This window comes from Siniperca chuatsi, linkage group LG8 (genome assembly GCF_020085105.1).
Source record: "Siniperca chuatsi isolate FFG_IHB_CAS linkage group LG8, ASM2008510v1, whole genome shotgun sequence".
NCBI lineage: Eukaryota > Metazoa > Chordata > Actinopteri > Centrarchiformes > Sinipercidae > Siniperca > Siniperca chuatsi.
Genome location: NC_058049.1, coordinates 9,682,464 through 9,700,649, shown reverse-complemented (window position 1 = coordinate 9,700,649; position 18,186 = coordinate 9,682,464). Strand labels below are relative to the sequence as shown.

The following is an 18,186-nucleotide window of genomic DNA, read 5'->3' as shown; positions in this document are numbered from 1 at the left end:
ACTATAGATTAAACTATCTAACAGCATATAAAGTAGATCAAATGAGTTCCACCTCCATCAGCTACAACATTAAAATGGTGTTAATACATCAGTGGTATAAATATATATTAAAATTCTGAAAGGGACCATTCTGTAGGAGTACAGAGTATTTCTACATGGTGGTATTGCTACCTTTACTTAAGTAAAAGACATGAGTACTTCTTCCACCGCTGCTTGCATGTAACTGAATCTCCATATTACGTAAGAAAAACTGATGATTGTTCACAGATCAGATCACAAACTCACATACCTCCAGTCCTCCAATCATGACAAGTTACTTTGTATCAGATGTGAATGAAAATACTGATTTTAAGCAGGCACTGTATTAATGTCATATTTACAATAATTAGCTATAGATGTGAGTCAAAACATAATTTAAGTAGCCAGTACATGACTATCTGGAGTTATAGATTTGATGATATTTAATGACACAAAAATAAATCTATTCTGTAAATAAATTACTCTCCCTTTATCGTTCTTGCTTCTTTAAGAATTAAAACATGTAGAATGTCATTTTTGACAAGTTTCCATAACACTTATGACAATAGACAGATAGATAGATGCTAAAAGTCTCATATTTTTCCATAACAGTGAACCATCAATGTAAGTTTTCAGCTTCAGCGCTTATTTTATTTATTATAAATAAAAAACAACAGAAGCTATTAGATTTGTAAAAATCCTACTGATGTTTCACAGTGTTGATAACAGCCACGTTGAGGGTAAAGGAGTAAATACAAATAAATGCTCACATTCAGAACAGCAACACAACGACAGAATCCAACTGTTTAAGGTTTCTGTGGCACTTTTCTACTTGGCTTTTTAAGAGAGACGCGGTATTTCAGGAACACCTCACACAATACTGTACTTTATATTACACATTTACACAGCACTGTCAACGTGGCAAACTGACCTAATAAATCTGGTACATTCAAACGTATAAAACAGTGTCATGAAGTGAAGTTATTGAGTACCAAAACAAATAAATACATAGTCAAAGAATAAAAATGTTTAAATTCAGTTCAAGGACTTCTCACTGTAGGACGGCTTTAGCCACAATGAGACACTTAAAAGTGCAAATAAGAGCTTCAGAGAGAAAGAAGTGCTCGATTTTTTTTCCCACATGGGTCAAGAGATAATTAGAAGTGGCTAACCCTAACCCTAACACACAAAGCATCAACACTTTATACTGTGGAGGTCTTGAATTAAGTTTAAGGCATTATTATATGGCAACTGCCTTAAACAAAAAGACATAACGTTCATTCATCCTGAGTCAAAAAGTCTTCTCACTGATGAAAAATTTAATGTAACATGCAATAAATTTACCTTGCAGTTTGAATCACACAAGACTTTTTGCATCGGGATGAATGAAAGAATCTATGACAGAGCAAATACTTCAGTTTTTATAAGAAAGTGCAGAAATTAGCATAAAAAATAAACAGTCTTCTTGATTTTTTTCCCACTGTATTGTTTTCTGCTAATCTGCATTTTAACAATTAGAATAGCGTCATTTTATGGAAGAAACATCAGCATTACATCCTAACAAATTAGGATGTAACCTTTGCAGATATAAGGAATTCTGCAACGCCAGTTATTGAACTGTTAATATCTAAGATTTTAAGAGGAACAAAACTTTGGTTGAAGTTGTACTGGAATGCAAAGTTTTAAAAGTTGTGAATACAACACTGAGGGTGTCTGTGTGGCTTATTTTATAGGTGTTCTGCAATATGACACTTTTTTTTTCAGTTGCATATCCTGAAATCTGCTGTAGGAAATTGAAAACAGACCAGCTTTGACCAAAACGTGTTTCAACCCAAGGGAAGCTGCATTTGAGCACATTGGAAAGACTTTGCTTTGTGAATGCACTTTTCTTTTTCAGAAATAAAACTTGATACATCAGAATTGAACATGGATGCAAAGTGCAAGACTACAGGTAACGAAAAATATGACTTTCTCAGAGGCACTCCTGTAGAAGGGTAGCAAGTAAAGGTGCTTCGCCAATGACGCAGAATTTTGCAGAAAAATATTAAATGCTACTTTCCGTGATGGAGGTGATGGAGGGTACAGTGTCAGTGATGGATATCATAAGTCTCTAATTTTACACAACATTAACACAAATAGCTTCCTGATGACTTTAAGGGATGCATGTAAATTATGACAAAAATTCACTGGCACTCCATCAAAAGAAAAAACACAAAACAAAACAGAAATATATTATTGATAGTGACATACGTGCTCAAAACATCAAACCATAGAAAAGTAGCAAATGGAAGACTCAAATTTTGTGTAAAGTTTAAAACACCCCTTCAGAGTCAAATTTTGACTAAACAAAATTGTAGGTATAAAAATGGCAAAAAACTACAAAACTAAAAAGAGGAACTGCTTCAGAGAGACTGTAGTTATATTGTGTGATAAACTTCTGGAATGTTTTCTTCACTGTTTAAAGTGACAGGATAAGGTCAGTGTTTTGGGATATGTTGTTGTACAGCTACATTTCTGGCGTTTGTCATAAATTTCCTCCTTTAACTTCAGTCCGATTGGCCGTTGTGACAGCCTTTTAAATACAGTTCGTCCTGTGACAGATGTCCATCAAAGGCGTCCATATAGAGGCTGCTGGTGCTGCTGCCGCTGCTGCCCAGGAATGTACCGACCGCTCGGCCCTGACGAGCGTGACCGACGGCATCGCTGAACACTTTGTTGATCTGCTCCTCTGAGGGCATCCACCAGTCCGGGTTTGAGGCACAGTGCATCCGGATGAACTCTGGCAAGAAGATTTAGAATCAAAAAAGAATTTATTGGAAATCAAAGCAAACCTTGATTTGTATCAGTGTTCGACAGGGATGAGGTTTCGAGGGAGACACCAGTAGCGTTTTCTATCTTATTTATAATGTAATGAAAAACATATCACCGTCCTAATACCTTTTAACTTCCCTGTGGGATGAACTGAAATCAAAGTATTTCAAATTTAAATTGAGCAGACTGAAGCATAATGCAAATACTCTTCCGAATCAACAGACTTTTCCAGGCCGTGTACCTCTGAGGCAGCTGACTTTGACGGGGTTGAGCGGTCGTCTCTCCAGGCCTGGATCTCCTGAGTGGACTGAACGCTTCCTTTTGCCCAAACCGCAAGAGAACTTGAGCTCGTCTGTGGTGAAAACGTAGCGAATCAGGTAGCGAAGCAGCCGTCTGCCATCTTTCTTAGAGGAGTTGACGGCTTCGTCCCACTGCTTATTAGAGATGAAGAGAGGGTAGTTCTCCAGGAGCTGTTTACTGCCCTGCAGGGATGATGAAGACAGGGAGTTCAGGTACAGTATGTCCACAGCCTTACTGCACAGTGAACTGAACTGCTAATGCAGCCTCACATGGCTATTTACGTTTATTCCGAATTTGACTGCATTGTCTAAGGTTTTGTCAGCTTTGAAATTGACTTTTAACCTTTTAGATGTAGCATTTTTTAAGTAATGTAAAGGGTGGTTCTTTCAGGGTCAATTTCACTAATGTGCCACCACTTTCTGTTGGTTTCACAGGCAAATTACAAAAATATACATTAAAATCCTTTATTTATATTTATAAAAAACAACAGAAATGATTATAGGCTTAAATAAAAACACAGACCTCAAAGACTGTTTGCCGCTCTTCTTCCTGTAGAGAGAGAGTCTTCTTTAATTCATTATTTTCACACCACTTAATTGTACAATTAACACAATGACAAAGTTACACCTTAACATTTGCTACTCATAACACAATAGCTGTGAATGATGTACAGGAGCATGTTTCCTCACCTCGGTGAGCTGCTCCTCCGGCATCGGCTGGACCAGCTGGTTGTGAAACTCAAGAACAGTCTTGAAGTAGTCAAGAACATTTTGACAGGGAACTGTAAAGAAACACAAGCTAATGTAATACAAACACATTCCCTGCAAGCAAAGAGACGACCCATCTGGTGTATAATTAAACAATAATAATCCCGCAATATTTTCTTTCCTCCTCAAAAGATCATTTTGATTCTAATGTCTAGTCAGTTTAAATTGAGATGCTGCTCAGTATATTTAACATGCAGATAAAATGAGCAGCTTTAGTGCAAATTAGGTTAAAGTGACTCTGGAGAGCTCTGAATGCTTTGGGGAGAGCATTAAAAGTTAACAAAAATAGATGCTATTAAGACTGTTGCCCCAAACTCTGTGATGCATTTAGATTTAGTGAGAGCATGTGGCTCTCTGAAACTGATTACACACAAAGACCCAAGTTATTGAGTGCTAATGATGACAAACTACATGGATGTGTAGGTTTGGTATTGATTCATGCAAAGTTTGATGAGAAAACATTTTCGGAAAACATTTTCAGCTTAGACAACTACATATATAGACAGGTGATGAATTGAAGAAAGAGACTGAATAAATGAGCGGAGTAGAGTTGAAACAATTAGTCAATTAATTGATCTATATAAAATGAATTGGCTATTATGACAATCAACTTTTATTGTGATTTTTAGACATGTTTGCAGCATAGCTCTGGGGATCGGTCGGTCGGTTGGTCCACCACTTCAGTCCAGACTGAAATATCTCAAAAACTACTGGATGTATTGCTGTGAAATTTTGTACAAACATTCATGGTCCTCTGAGGATAAAGCCTACTGACTTTGGTGATCCCTTGACTTTACCTCTAGCGCCACCATGAGGTTCACATATGTGGTTTTGAGTGAGATTTCTTGACAACTATCGGATGGATTTCCATGAAATTTGGTACAGACATTCATGTCCCCTTCAGGATGAACTGTAATAACTTATGTGATCCCCCTGACTGTTCATCTAGCACCATCTTCATGTCAAAAATGTTATCTGTCCAATACTTCAGTTTGTGACCAAATACCCGCAAAACTAATGACAAGATAGTACACTGAATATTTTTGGGTTTTGGACTGTTAATAAAAACAAATAATTTTAAGACGTGGGCTCTGGGAGATTACAACAGACATTTTTCACTTTTTTGACATTTTATAGACAAACAGTTGATCAATTAACTGAGAAAATAATTGGCAGAATAATTGATAATGAAAATAATTGTTAGTTACACAAGGGCTCCCTGAATGGTTTGATGAGAATGAAAATGATGTAAATCATATGCTGTAGCCTTCATAGTCACCAGATCTCAGCCCAAATTTTGGAGCATCTTGTTGGTCCACCGACATAATCAAAACTTATAATTTGAACTACCTTATGTACTGCAGGGAAATGTCATCTATAATGATGCATCATATTTTATCAGTTGATATATTTTGTATCAAAAAATCTAGATACAATCTGCAAATGCAGTGGCGTAGAAATATAAAATAGCATAAAATAAAAAATATTCAAGTAAAGTACAAGTATTGTACCTCACTTGGGTAACTGAATTAAGTTCAGAGAAGAAGAGGAAAACCAAGGTAAATGATTTCAATTATGAGGTACATGTACTTTACTTGAATATTTCCATTTCATGCAAAAGTATACCTCAACTCCACGTCTACTAGGAGAGATTAAGTCCCTTCTATTTCAGAGGGAAACATTGTACTCGTTATTCTGCTACATTTTCCTGACAACTTGTTACTGCTTATTTTATATAAATGATAATAAAATATAATGCATTATTACAGATTAAACCAGAGCTGTTTTAAGTTCAAGTCAAGTCTCAAGTATATGAGCAAGCTTAACTAGCAGCAATATAACTCAACATTTGTTGACTGAATTTAATTTTAAGTTTGTTTTCTTGTAGTTCAGTTGACTCTCTGTGTTCAATATTACTAATGAATACATTTTACAAACTATTCAGTTAACTTAAAATTTGAAGGCAGTGGTCACTCATATCTTTATGTTGAAACAACTTGTGTTTTTTAACAGTGTATTCATATTTTTTACAGTGTAATGTAGAGCGCTGTCCGTGCTGAATGTGCACAACTGAACCAATTACCCAAATGCATGGCTTTAATTTTAAATGTCAGAGGATTACAGATTTATAGAAGGATAGAAAGTAACATCAGACTCTTAAATTAAAGAAGTTTAGATCGATTGATGGCACACAGGCTTGTATCATGATGAAGAAAAAACAAAGACCTGAAAGGCAAATTGTAATTATTTGAGTGCACACAGACCTATTGCTGTATTCAACGTAACTAACGAGGCTCAACTTCAGGTTTAACAGTTAGATCTCACTTTATGAAGCGCAGTGTCCTGGCTGTGTGTTTACAAGACGCATGAACCATTACACGAGTGACAGTTTGTTACAGTATTCAAACAGTCTTTTCAGCAGGTAAGATAATTTATCATTAAGCTGTAGGAGCATTTATACAAAATCATTTTATTAGATATTTTGATCACATAATTCCTCACGCAGGCAGCCGCCCCCTCCGACATCTTGTTTAAAACAGGGCGGACGGCATGAAAAACAGGTTATTTCAAATTAACACAACAGACAACTGAAAACATATTAATAAATATCTCAAATATTTAACAAAAACGAAAAGGAGCTCTTTTGATAACTAAAAGCAGCAACTGGCACGTAAATAAATGATTTGTGTGTCAGAATCATTTTCACGGCTGCAGGGAGGAAAACAGGCGATACGCTGGAGAGGACGGGAAACTATTAAGCTACTCATTTATGTGTATAGAGACATTTATTTAATAATAAAAAGATCCTTTCTCTCATCTGAATTTAGAGTTTTCTCCTGAGTTTGTCTTGGGTCCCCAAATCACAAAATCTGCCTCTGACACTAAATGAGTGAATATCTTTTAGAAGATTGGAGTTCGTCCCTCCAGTAACTCTCCAAAGAATCTGTGACAAGGAGCACTGAAACTGTTCAGGTAGCTTGTGGTGGAACAACACCTTTTCTATAATTTGTCACCAATATGTATCATCTTAAGTTTGAATTGCCTAAACCTTTGACCCATCCCAAATAACAGAATCAAAACCCTGTGAAGTCCTGGCTTTCAATACTGCACCTGGGATATTCTCCAGCTTGTTGCGGAGCTCCTCGTTCTCCTGCTGCAGAGACAGCACCTCCTGCTCCAACTCCAGGCAGCGTGGACAGCAGCTCTCCTCTTCCTCTTCCTCCTCAGGCAGCGTGGACGACGGGTGGCCGTACGACTCGGACGGAGTCGGCGACCCCCAGCCCCCCAGGCTGTGTCTCGGAGGAGACAGCCCGGAGCCGGGCTCCGCCGACGGGCACTGCTCATCCTCCAGACCCGCAGCCAGATGTCGCTGCTGCTGAGGCCCCGAGAGCAGATAGTTCTGTAGGGAGTCTGTGAAGATGCGGAGAACGGCAGAGGTCTGTTGTTGGCTCAAATGGCTTTGTTGGGCCTCCTCATCTGGGTCTGTGGTGGAAGAGCTCTCTTCAGGTTTGGACTTCCCCAGTGAGGAGCAGTGAAGCCCCTGTGCCCCCCCTGGCCCGTCTTCCAGCTTGATGTTAGAGGTGAAGGAGGAGGAGGGCTCCAAGAGACGGCCATTGTTGAGGAGGCTGAGGACTCGGCTACACTGCTGGGCAAAGGCATCCAAGATGAGACGATTCTCTATGGCAGAGAGAGGAAAGATCAAGAGGTCAGAGACAGTGGCAATGAACTTTAACAGTCTGCAGGTCAGTCATCGTTGTAGAATCACTGCAGTCTGTTGTGTTCATAGACTGATCAATTACAGATTCAAGGTTCACTTCTGACAAAACAATCTCACCTCGAGATCTGTGTAGTAGCTGTTCTGGAGCTTTTGACCGTTTCACAGGGTCTTCATCAGCAGCATCGCATGAGCACTGCTCAGGATCCTGGATCATTTTAACATCTACAGTTCCATGACAATCAAGCAAACTCAATCTGCTGCTGAAGACCATGTGATATAAAAGCTCCAGAAGAGCTACTAAATGGACCTTTAAATAGACCTTTGTTGGCTATCATCTGGCTTTAATAGACATTATTCTTTGCACTAAAACAGAGTTGTGGAAGAAGTCTTCGGATCCTTTACTTAAGTTAAAAAAGTTTTAAAAAACTCCATTACAAGTCAAAGTTCTGCTTAAAAGTACTGAAGTATTCTCAACAAAATATACTTAAAGTACCACAAGTAAAAGTACTCGTTCTGCAGTAAAATGGCCCCTGTGACTGATATATACATGACATACAGTATTAGGTTGTTAATACTGATGCATCAATGTCTAAGCAACATTTTACTGTTGTAGCTGCTCGAGGTGGAGCTACTGTAGTTTTAACAACTGTATATACAGTTAGATAGTTTAGTCCACTGGTTCTCAACCCAGGGGCCGGGACCCAGTCAGATAATAAATCTGAGGGGTTGTGAGATGATTAATTGAGTAGGCAAAAAGAAAAAACTAGGTCTTGCTACACAAATCTGTATTCATATTTTGGACTGTTTTCTAATCTTTACTTTTAATGTGAAATATTGGATAAACAGTTGTTTAATTAAGCCATGCAAGAGGCTTAGAGGGGAAATGTTTCTTTAATGGAACTGCTGGCAACTCATAGACATCTGAAACGTGTCAAGCAGCCCCAACTAGACATTACTTTATTATAAGGAGTCATAAGCCAAAAACGTTGGGAACCACTGGTTTGATTTTTAACAGTGCATTCTGTTTTATCAGCTTAAATCATATGTTTTTAGTGCAAAATCTAAACCTGATAATATATATAGATATATAAATAAGTTCAGTTGTCAAATAAATGTAGTGGTGTAAAGTAAAATATTTTCCTCTGAAATGCAGTGAAGTAGAAGCAGAAAGTAGCATAAAATGGAAATACTTTAGTGAAAGTACAGTACTTAGTAGCTTTCTACCAATGAAGTTTCCTGTAGGAAAGCAACAGTTATTTATGACAATATGAGTGACTGTGTTGTGTCCTTCACTAGTTTTATTCTTTTTGCCTCCCTTTTCTTTCTTCATGTTTTATTGTGACAAAGCTTCCCATTACAGTAACATACAGTTGGCTCCTCTGCTCATAGAAATGTCAGCTTGATTATGTTGATTTATTCAGATGTCAATAAACTCTAAAGTCACAGTATCTGCTGTGACCAAACCCAGCCGAGCAAAGAAAATCAGCACAGAGCTATTGTCCAGAAACGAGCCTGAGTGTATAGTTTCCCTGGTAGTCTGGGCACGTCTCAATGAGATGATCTCACACATACCTCCATGTAATGATTATGAGTCCACTGGCCTCACGCGCACACACACACGCACACACACACACACACAAATATACACACAGACAAAATGAGTTCTAGGCGGCCACTGCTGCGTTGCCACTCGCTCAGACGTGTCTATCAGCCTGGCGCAGATGTGTCGCATTTATTAATATGCGTGCTGTCTCTGTTTACCCGTCGAGATGTATTTGATATCATTCGCCTTCACCCTGCACCCCACACCCACACCCCCCACAACGCCACCCTCCTCTCTTCTCTCACCAGTTCTGTGGCACTGTGAGCTGAGAGCCTCATAAAATTTCATTAAAAACAACACGCTCGGCAGAGGCAAATTTATGAGCCCCATTTATTTTAATCACAACTCTTTGGGAAAGGCTTTTCAATGCAATTTGTGTTATTGTGTGCTGAGCTGATTGCTGAGTCCTGGGGTCTCTGGTGCCTCTCTTCTTGAGAAGGGCATCAAGTTTTTTTGTTGTTGTTTTTTTCCAGTCATGAGAGGGACATTAAGTTTCTCCTATCGTGGAGATAAAAGCACTTTGGTGTGTCATTATGAGTAAGACTACATGGCACACGTTTGAGCTGGGATTGGATGATACATCTTGTGTAATATGGGCAGATTCATTGGAGCAGGGAAAATATAATTTTGTGTGATTATTTCATGAGTGAAATCAGGACCACATGCGTGCCAGAATGGATACAAACAATGGGTCATCATCACTGAAACCTGGGCTTTATATTTATGGGAACCAGGCTGGTTTTCACAGATTAGAGTGGGTTAAAGATATGATACTAACGCCTATTTTTAGATCAAACCGGTGATACTTCATGCACACATATGTGAATTCTCATGTAGGTGAGTTAAAACAGGACTACAACAGTGCAACCTGAGCTCAGACTGAACACTTGACTGTCTGTAAAGCAACAATAATCAGAGGCAAATTGAGCCGCTGCTGCCAGCAGTTATAAAGAGATTAATATCTGATTAGAGGATGAGATGTCTAATGTTTAATTGCGTAACTGCCAGGATTAGGTTCATTGCTTTCATCTTAATGTCGATTCCCATGGACCCGCCCTCCACACGAACATGTTTCTTCCTGAGCCTGAACAGCCCTCTAATGAACAGCAGCTGAGGAGAAAAATGAGCACTGAACAATGTGTTTCAACTGGAGCCTGTGAGGGCCCTTCTTGCACACATACATGAAAACGCACAAATAAACACACACACTGACAGACAAAATGTAATTTTTAGCACATGCACACTGGAGATTTAATCATGACTACTCTCATTACAGCAGCAAATCAATCACTGCTGACAGGAAGAAAAAGAAAAGAAATGGGAACAAAAACATGAAGCTCTGGTGATGCAGAGCAAACAAAAGAGATGCCTGCTTTTAATGAAGTATTGTTTTACCTTCCATTCAAGTTTATTGACTCTGTAGAGGGTTTATGTTCACATATCTGGGATGCAAAATCCAGAATATACACCAGAATCAGGACAAGCTGAGGGCATCAGAAAAGTCCCAAAACCAAATTAATAAAACTACCAGAACGGGAGTCACGCTCATCACTCACTGAACAAGTTTGAAACCCACCTGAGCTGATACCGTAGGTGCAGTCTGGGGAGAATCTGGGCTCCGCTCTGCCGCTGCTGGCGCGCCGCTGCTGGGTACCAGGAGACGCTGCTGCCGCCGCCACGCTGCCCGCCGGCGCTGAGGTGGATGTCGGGACCCTGCTGCTGGGCCTGTTCTCACATGGGAAACGATGCTGCTGGCTGCTGCTGATAGCGACGCTGGTTTGATGGAGCTGCTGCAGACGCTGCTGCTGCTGCTGCTGCTGGTGGTGGTGGTGGTGATGGTGCGGCTGGAAATGATGAGGCTGCTCGGGATGAAAAGTGAAGTGATGCCCGTCGCCAAACAGAGGCACCTCGACCACAGCGGACCTGTCAAAGCGCGGCTTGCCCGCCGAGCGCTTGCTCTGGAAGGTTTTCAGGGTGCTGTACGGACCCCGTTGTTGTCGGCACATCTTCGGGGCGCAGGGTCCTTCATCTGCGGGCTGCATCTCTCCCTCCATCCCTGCCAGGTGTCACAGCGCGGCGGATGGCTCCGGGTCGGTATTGTGGCGTGCTGGTGTGACTAGCAGCTGATGACTGGGGGGGGGGGGGGATCAGATCCGTCACTGTCTGGCTCGGTTTCCCCTCATACACACTGAGTGAAGGGTGGGCTAATTTACTGACAAGCCGCCGCTCCAATCCCCAGTCGGGAGCGCCGATACTGAGACTCATCCAGAGGGAAGTGCAGGCGGGACTTGTGCGCCGCTGCCTGCCTCCTTTGTAGCCACCATCCACACAGAGAACAACGGGGCGCTATAGCAATTGTACAATCTGGAAATGAAAAAAAAAAACGCAGAAAGAAATCCGACAAATGAAAAGGCAGAGGCCATTTTGCTACCGAGCTCAAAGCATCAATAAAGCAACATGAGCGCAAATGAAAGAAAAGGCGACCCACACCCAGACACGTAGGAGCTGAAAACGAGCGAATAGTCCAATAGGAAATACTTTGATATTATATATTTCTGCTTTCTCTAAATGTCTGAGAAATTAATAAAAGGGAATAAACTTCTACCAAATAAATCTGGTCCTATGGGCCTAACTAATCCGTATTTATACTTTTTTTTATAAAAGTAGTTAAAAGGCAAACCGTCTATAATTTCAGTCAGAATTTACCTTTATGTTTGAAAGTTGTTTAAAGGCTGGTGTGGCAGCAGTTCAGTAGCCTGCAGGCCTAAAAGTTTGCAGCACCACATGGGGGCGCCACATAAAAAGGTTACACTCACAGACGATTTAATAGATGGAGGAATGAAAGACCTGCTGCGGATTAACATAAATGTTTTTTTTCTCTCTCCTTTTCAACAGGCCAGACAGGTCGGTAGTTTTTGCTTCTGTGTAATATCAAAACACCAGAAAGTGCTTAGTCAATATTGTTTCTAGACACCAAAGTGAACATGGCTGCAAGCCAAGAATGAAAGGTAAGAGAGGCCCATAAAGGTTATGTGAATGGTCTCACGAAAAATATTGATCGACTAACACAATAACCTTTAAAAACTGATTTTTATAAACCAACAGTTCAACCAGCTAGGCTGTTTTTCTCTGCAAGGGTTTGAGCTTCCTCTACTTGAATTAGCTTGTGTAACTTTTGCTGAATAGCGGCTTTATTGGCCACAAAAAGGGAGAATTATAAGATCATTATTTTGTTTTTTTTGTCTATTTGTCAGGGACTATAATCTCTTTTCAAGAGGAAAGAGAAAAACTGTAGTTAAAGGAGCCATAGTTAGCTTATAAGGCTGCCTAGTAACTGGCCAGGTATTAAAAAGACACCCCACATATTGGCTACAAAAATAAAAGTGGTAAATGCTAAAATGTAATATTAAAACGTAGTGTAACAGTAGAAGAGTCCTAAAGTCTGCAAAGGGACTCGGAAAAGACAGTTTCACAGTAATATCTGGTATTTAAACTTTGCTTATTTTAGCTAACATTAGCTACTGGTGGAATGTAACTTAAGTACAATTTTGAGTACTTGTGCTTTACTTGAGTATTTTATGCTATTTTATACTTAACTACATTTTTGAGGCACATATTGTAGGCCTACTTTTCACTCCACTACATTTATGTGATAACTTTAGTTACTGATTCAAAATATTAATACAAAATGTAAATCCACTAATAGATTATGATATATTATTATAGATGAAGCTACCCACCAGTATATAAAGTATTAATGCATCAATAATTATAATACAGTAATATAATATACATTATTCTGAAATGGGCCAGTCTGCATAATGATTACTTTTACTTTTTGTACTTCAAGTATATTTGCATGCTAATACTTGTGTAAGATTTTGAATGCAGGACTTTTACTTGTAACAGTATTTTGTGGTATTGCTACTTTTACTTAAGTAAAGCATGTTATTTCTTCTTTCAAAATGTACTTGGTCACAATTTAAATGTCAGTAAGCATGCAGTTTTCTTGTGTTTTTTAACGTTACACATTAAACTGCAGTTTATCCAGTCCTGCTGCACTGGGATCTTCTCTCATGCAGAATAAGCTAATTAAGATAATGGAGATCATTTATGCATGATACTTGAGCACACACACAGCTTTGAATAATTGGCATCACCGCAGGCATCGCTGCAAAACACCGCGACACGTGGACGCGCACGCCCGGTTAATGGGGGGTTACGTGCGCGCGTACAGAGTCACAAAAGCAGCAAGTCTCCAGTGAGGTGGGCGCACAACTTTTGCACCGACGCCAACAAACGACCTCAGGAGCGACGCGATGACGCCGGAGCAGATTGTTTGAGTCTCACATGTTTGGATGAGAAGAAAGTTCAGAGATATTTTAAGAAGTGAGAAGATTCAATTAAGGATTTTCTCACTCTGCAATTTGGCAACTTTTGGCTCAAAACGCGTTGGATGGTGGGAGGATGACGGTGACCTAACTTTACATCTTTGGATCAGTTCGCTGAGTTTCTCTGTCAGTAAATTAATCTCAATGAAGAGTCTTTAACCCGGACTGACACTCTCCGGTGGCCGGGAGCTGAAGCCCACAGGACGCAGGGAACCGTGAACCTCAGCGGCTTGCCGGGATGGTGCGCCTGCTGAACTGCCTGCTGCTGGGATATCTGACCTGGAATTTGCGGATATCGGACGCACAGGGGGAGTACTGCCACGGCTGGCTGGACGCTAATGGGAATTATCATGAGGGCTTCCAGTGTCCGGAGGACTTTGACACCATGGACGCCACCGTGTGCTGCGGCTCCTGCTCGCTGCGCTACTGCTGCGCGGCCGCGGACGCACGGCTGGACCAGGGCAGCTGCACCAACGACAGGGAGGTGGACAACACCGAGTTTGCAGCGCGTAAGTGTAGTTGTTTTAAAGTCGTTCTTAAAAACGCTTCTCACAGCTCTTCCCCAAGTGCAGCATTTTAGCAAAACCTCACATAAAAGGGCAAATTAGTTTAGATAGATAGGTTTGATTAAAAAAAAAAACTCCACAAATACATACTTTAATTCTTAAATCAATTGTATTTAAGTAGTTGTAATAAATGCAGTAAGATGCATTCACATGTTCAGTCTAATTTATGGCTTATTTAGTCTGATTGATCTTTAGGAAAGTTGGTTTCCACAGGGAGGTCAGAGGTCAGCTGAACAACATCCTTGCTCAAGGACACTTCAGTTTCCAACCACCAGAGCAACCTGCTGTCTTATGAAATGATGAGAAATGAATTTGCTGCATCTAAGGAAACAATATCAATGTGTTAAATTGTTAATAAGTTGAAGGAAAAAAACTAAATTAGACACTGATGTGTTGAAAATTAAATTAAAATGGTCTATTTACAAGACTGAACGTTTTCTCTTATGCCACCTTCTTATGTTTTAAGGTTTTCATGTATCTCCAGCATTAATAAACCAAAGTGTCCAGTTTCCAGCTCCTGTGGCTTCATTTGACCTCAACTCACTGCAGATTGTTTTCAGTGTAAAAAGGAGTTTTTGATGTCAGTCACTCAACAAATGTTCTTATTAGTACCAAACTTACTGGATCACAATGCAGGAATGTGTTCAACACTTTCTCACACAAGCAGGCTTATTGTGCTGCCAAATAAAAAACACATTCAATTTGACAGCAAGCTAATTTGCCAATCACAACATTATGAGACAGAAACTCTTTTTCTTTGGCTTTCTTTAAACATTTAACAAACTCAAAGTGTTGCATTAACTCTCTGTAAGTTGTGAAATCTTTAATAATAGGTCCCTTTAACCCTCAAGGTTTCAGTCATCACTTCTCTTTAAATTTCCCGAACTGATACGCTCTGGGCTTTAACTGAGTGGCCTGTGAGCTAGCAATTTCCTAATTTTTTCGTCAAAATAAATAAACATTGGCTGATTTCCTCCCAAAGTGCAAATGGGCTGCATAAAGTGTAACCTGAGCTGTTTGTGTTTTCCAGCAGGAATGTGTCTGTCAGGTTTTATTAATAATACTATTAAGGACTTAAAAGAAATGGACTGATTAAACAGTGTTCAGTATCATTATTTTAACCACCATAAATAGCAGAATAGGTCGTTTTTAGTGACCAACAAGGCAACACTTTGCTTTAACTCCCATGTTTAGGATTTAGGAGCACTACATGCATATTTAATGTTTTATAACACACTTTAATGTAGTTATAAGCAGATATAAGTGTTTTTTAGTGTATTGGTTTATTATGTAACAAGTATAACTCCTCCCGTGGGCACCTGTAAGGGGGAGGCTGGTGTATAAACAGATGAATGACAATATAGTAAAACACAGTTGTTGTAATAGGAGAAGTTATAATTGTTGACAAATACTGTAGATTAACGAACAGTTATAGCGTCCTTATACTACATTATACTGTTATAAACCATTTATTAAATGTTTATATAGTGCTTGTAAATGCTAAATAGGGGGATTAAAGTGTTACCCAGTTAGAAGTAATGTATTTTATCTTTGATTTATTCAGTTTCTCTGAACATTTTTCAGCCTCCAGGACAATAAATATAGAAAATCAGACTCTAATTATGTTTTTCTTGCATGCAGACACATTTTAATACCCTGCAGCTTTCTGTCTCATGAAGGTGCTTCCTCATTATAGATCCTAACCTGCCTGTGTTTCCTCTGCCCTCAGAGCCCGTCTACGTGCCCTTTCTGATGGTAGGAAGCATCTTTGTCGCCTTCGTCGTGGTTGGCTCCCTGGTGGCCGTCTACTGCTGCACCTGCCTGCGGCCCAAGCAGCCGACCCAGCAGCCCATTCGCTTTTCCCTGCGTAGCTGCCAGGGCGAAACCATCCCCATGATCCTCACCACCGCTCCCCCGAGCCTCCGCGCCCCGTCGCGACAGTCCAGCACGGCCACCACCAGCTCTAGCTCGGTTGGAGGAGGCAGCTCCATGCGGAGGTTTTCTCTCGGAGGTCAGGGGCAGCAGCACGGCTGCCTGGTGTCTGCCACCGTCTCCTCGTCAGCCTCCACCCCCACCCAGACCCCTCAGACTCTTCCTCCACCTCCACCTCCCCCCTACACATCCCCACCAGCACCCATGTCAGGAGGCATCCAACACCCGCTGCCCTCCACCCACACCCAGCTACAGCTCCACCAGCCCTCCATGCCCTCTCACCACTCTCAGAGCGCCGGGTTCCTCCTGCCACAGCAGTACTTCTTCCCCCTGCAGCCCGACGCCTTCACAGGGGCCAAGGGCTTCGCTGACTTCGGACAGAGCTGACAGGGCTCCCAGCAGGGGAAATAGAGGGATTACAAGATCTTTAGATGGAGGGATGTGAGCCAGCGAGGACAAACCCACTGCAACACAGCTGGTGGTGTTTGGGTGGAAGGCTCGGGCCGGCTGAACGGACACAGGGAGCGCGACAGGAGGACGAGGGATAAAGTACAACAAAGCAGCGTGGCCTGAGGTGTTTCCCCCTCTGCATCACAGGACACATCAACAGACCTGTTAGAGGCAGTAAAAGTTTTGAATCTTGTGCACTTTTATCTGATATTGTAAACAGACCTCACTGACCTACATTTTATTTTTTATACCTGCTGTTTTTCAAGGTGACAGCTTAAAAAAACAGACTAAAATCTTGCCAATTTATCACACACCTTCCTTAAAAAAACGGAAATACTGTAGAGGCAGACGGCACTGACACTGTCACTCTGAGCATTGTTACATTATTATAAATAGATTTTTGAAACCAGGGAAATATTGTGTTTTGTTGACAATCGCAAGGACCTCTGAAAGAGGGGAGGACCTGATACACAAAGGACATTTTATTTTGGAGGAAATTGACTTTTATAATATGTTGTACATGCATTATACCCACAGCAGGGTTGTCATATTGATTCCCTCATTTACAGCAAATAAAATATTGTTCCTCAGTACCTTTTGTGCACTTATAAATAAATGTAAAGAAAAGTCTGTTTAATGACATTTTTGACATTAGAACAAAAAAAAAAGCGTTTGCGCTGAAAGAAGCCTCATCATCGCTCAGACAAAAAGGAAACCGGAGCGGTCGGGCCTGCACAGCAGCTCCCTACCTGTCGCCCATTCTTGCGCCAGACTTCACAGCAGGAATGCAGCACTGAGATCAGTCATTGTCAGTGTTCAATGAGCATGGCATGGTCACAGTGTTAAAAACAACTCGCCCCAGAAATAGAGGTTTAGGTTGCACCAACAGGTATGGCAAAGTCCTGACAAAGACTGTTCTGTTCTCCGGTTATCGGACTGTGAAATAGACTTGGCAATCAGTGTCTCATCTAACCTGCAAACTGTTTCGTCTGAGGATGTTTGCTGGCTGTGCCGTTATCACTGGACTGTCCCATCACAAAATCCAACTTCCACGATCAGTTATTTGAGGATGCAGTGGTAACTTTTTCAGGTCTAGTTTATACTTGCAGTTGTCAGTTCGGACGTCAGTTCTCACATTCCTTGCTCTAGTTATAAAAGGAAAACACAAAGTGTGAACATGTTTTCATGACATTTCCAAAAACTTTCTGATAGGTATCATCTTTCATGTCTTCGGCCTCGAAAAAGCTTCCAGCTTCTTTTCCAAGTTATCCATGGACCAAGTAATCCTGATATTTACTCCTCACACTGAAGGCCTTTAGTGTATTCTGTCTCACAGGTTTAATTGAATTTTTTATTTTATTTTTAATTCTTCTCGTTACAAAATCTGTCATATATTTAAGTCACTGCTAATGAGATCAAGAACACATTAAAGTTGTAATCTTTAAGATTTCATTCAATAAAACCAGGGTTTTGATACTATTTATGGTCAGCATTTTTCAACAATAGCCAGTCGATCTCTCTATATAGTAGTTTTCATCATTAGTGGTGGAGTCCGCCATTCCTGCGCTGGATTCAAACTGCCTCCCTACGCACACAGGATTTACAGGAAAAGATGCATGTCCAGCGTTAA

The 18,186-nt window shown here is 40.6% G+C and overlaps 2 protein-coding genes across 2 annotated transcripts; one reads left to right on the top strand and one right to left on the bottom strand.

Annotated features, from left to right (window-relative positions):
- Nucleotides 1-643: 643 nt before the first annotated feature.
- LOC122880786 (BEN domain-containing protein 4) lies at nucleotides 644-11,742 on the bottom strand. The gene is made up of 6 exons (XM_044206246.1): nucleotides 10,794-11,742; nucleotides 7,008-7,574; nucleotides 3,819-3,910; nucleotides 3,652-3,678; nucleotides 3,071-3,311; nucleotides 644-2,797 (listed from the first exon to the last, which is right to left on the bottom strand). Exons 1-6 carry the CDS (start codon nucleotides 11,269-11,271, stop codon nucleotides 2,565-2,567), a joined length of 1,638 nt encoding a protein of 545 aa, XP_044062181.1. The 5' UTR covers nucleotides 11,272-11,742; the 3' UTR covers nucleotides 644-2,564.
- A 1,713-nt stretch (nucleotides 11,743-13,455) lies between these two features.
- On the top strand, nucleotides 13,456-17,149 carry shisa3 (shisa family member 3). Its single transcript, XM_044206252.1, has 2 exons — nucleotides 13,456-14,117; nucleotides 15,904-17,149. Exons 1-2 carry the CDS (start codon nucleotides 13,847-13,849, stop codon nucleotides 16,491-16,493), a joined length of 861 nt encoding a protein of 286 aa, XP_044062187.1. The 5' UTR covers nucleotides 13,456-13,846; the 3' UTR covers nucleotides 16,494-17,149.
- The last annotated feature ends 1,037 nt before the right edge of the window (nucleotides 17,150-18,186 follow it).

Bases quoted from the DNA above. Each gene is read 5' to 3' on its own strand.
- LOC122880786 (XM_044206246.1), bottom strand. From the start codon at position 11,271: ATGGAGGGAGAGATGCAGCCCGCAGATGAAGGACCCTGCGCCCCGAAG. The intron at 3,911-7,007 runs GTGCAGTATTGA...GTTTCTTTACAG, and splicing joins CAAGCTGGAGAATATCCCAG to TTCCCTGTCAAAATGTTCTT. The intron at 2,798-3,070 runs GTACACGGCCTG...TCTTCTTGCCAG, and splicing joins CAAAGTCAGCTGCCTCAGAG to AGTTCATCCGGATGCACTGT.
- shisa3 (XM_044206252.1), top strand. From the start codon at position 13,847: ATGGTGCGCCTGCTGAACTGCCTGCTGCTGGGATATCTGACCTGGAAT. The intron at 14,118-15,903 runs GTAAGTGTAGTT...CTCTGCCCTCAG, and splicing joins CAACACCGAGTTTGCAGCGC to AGCCCGTCTACGTGCCCTTT.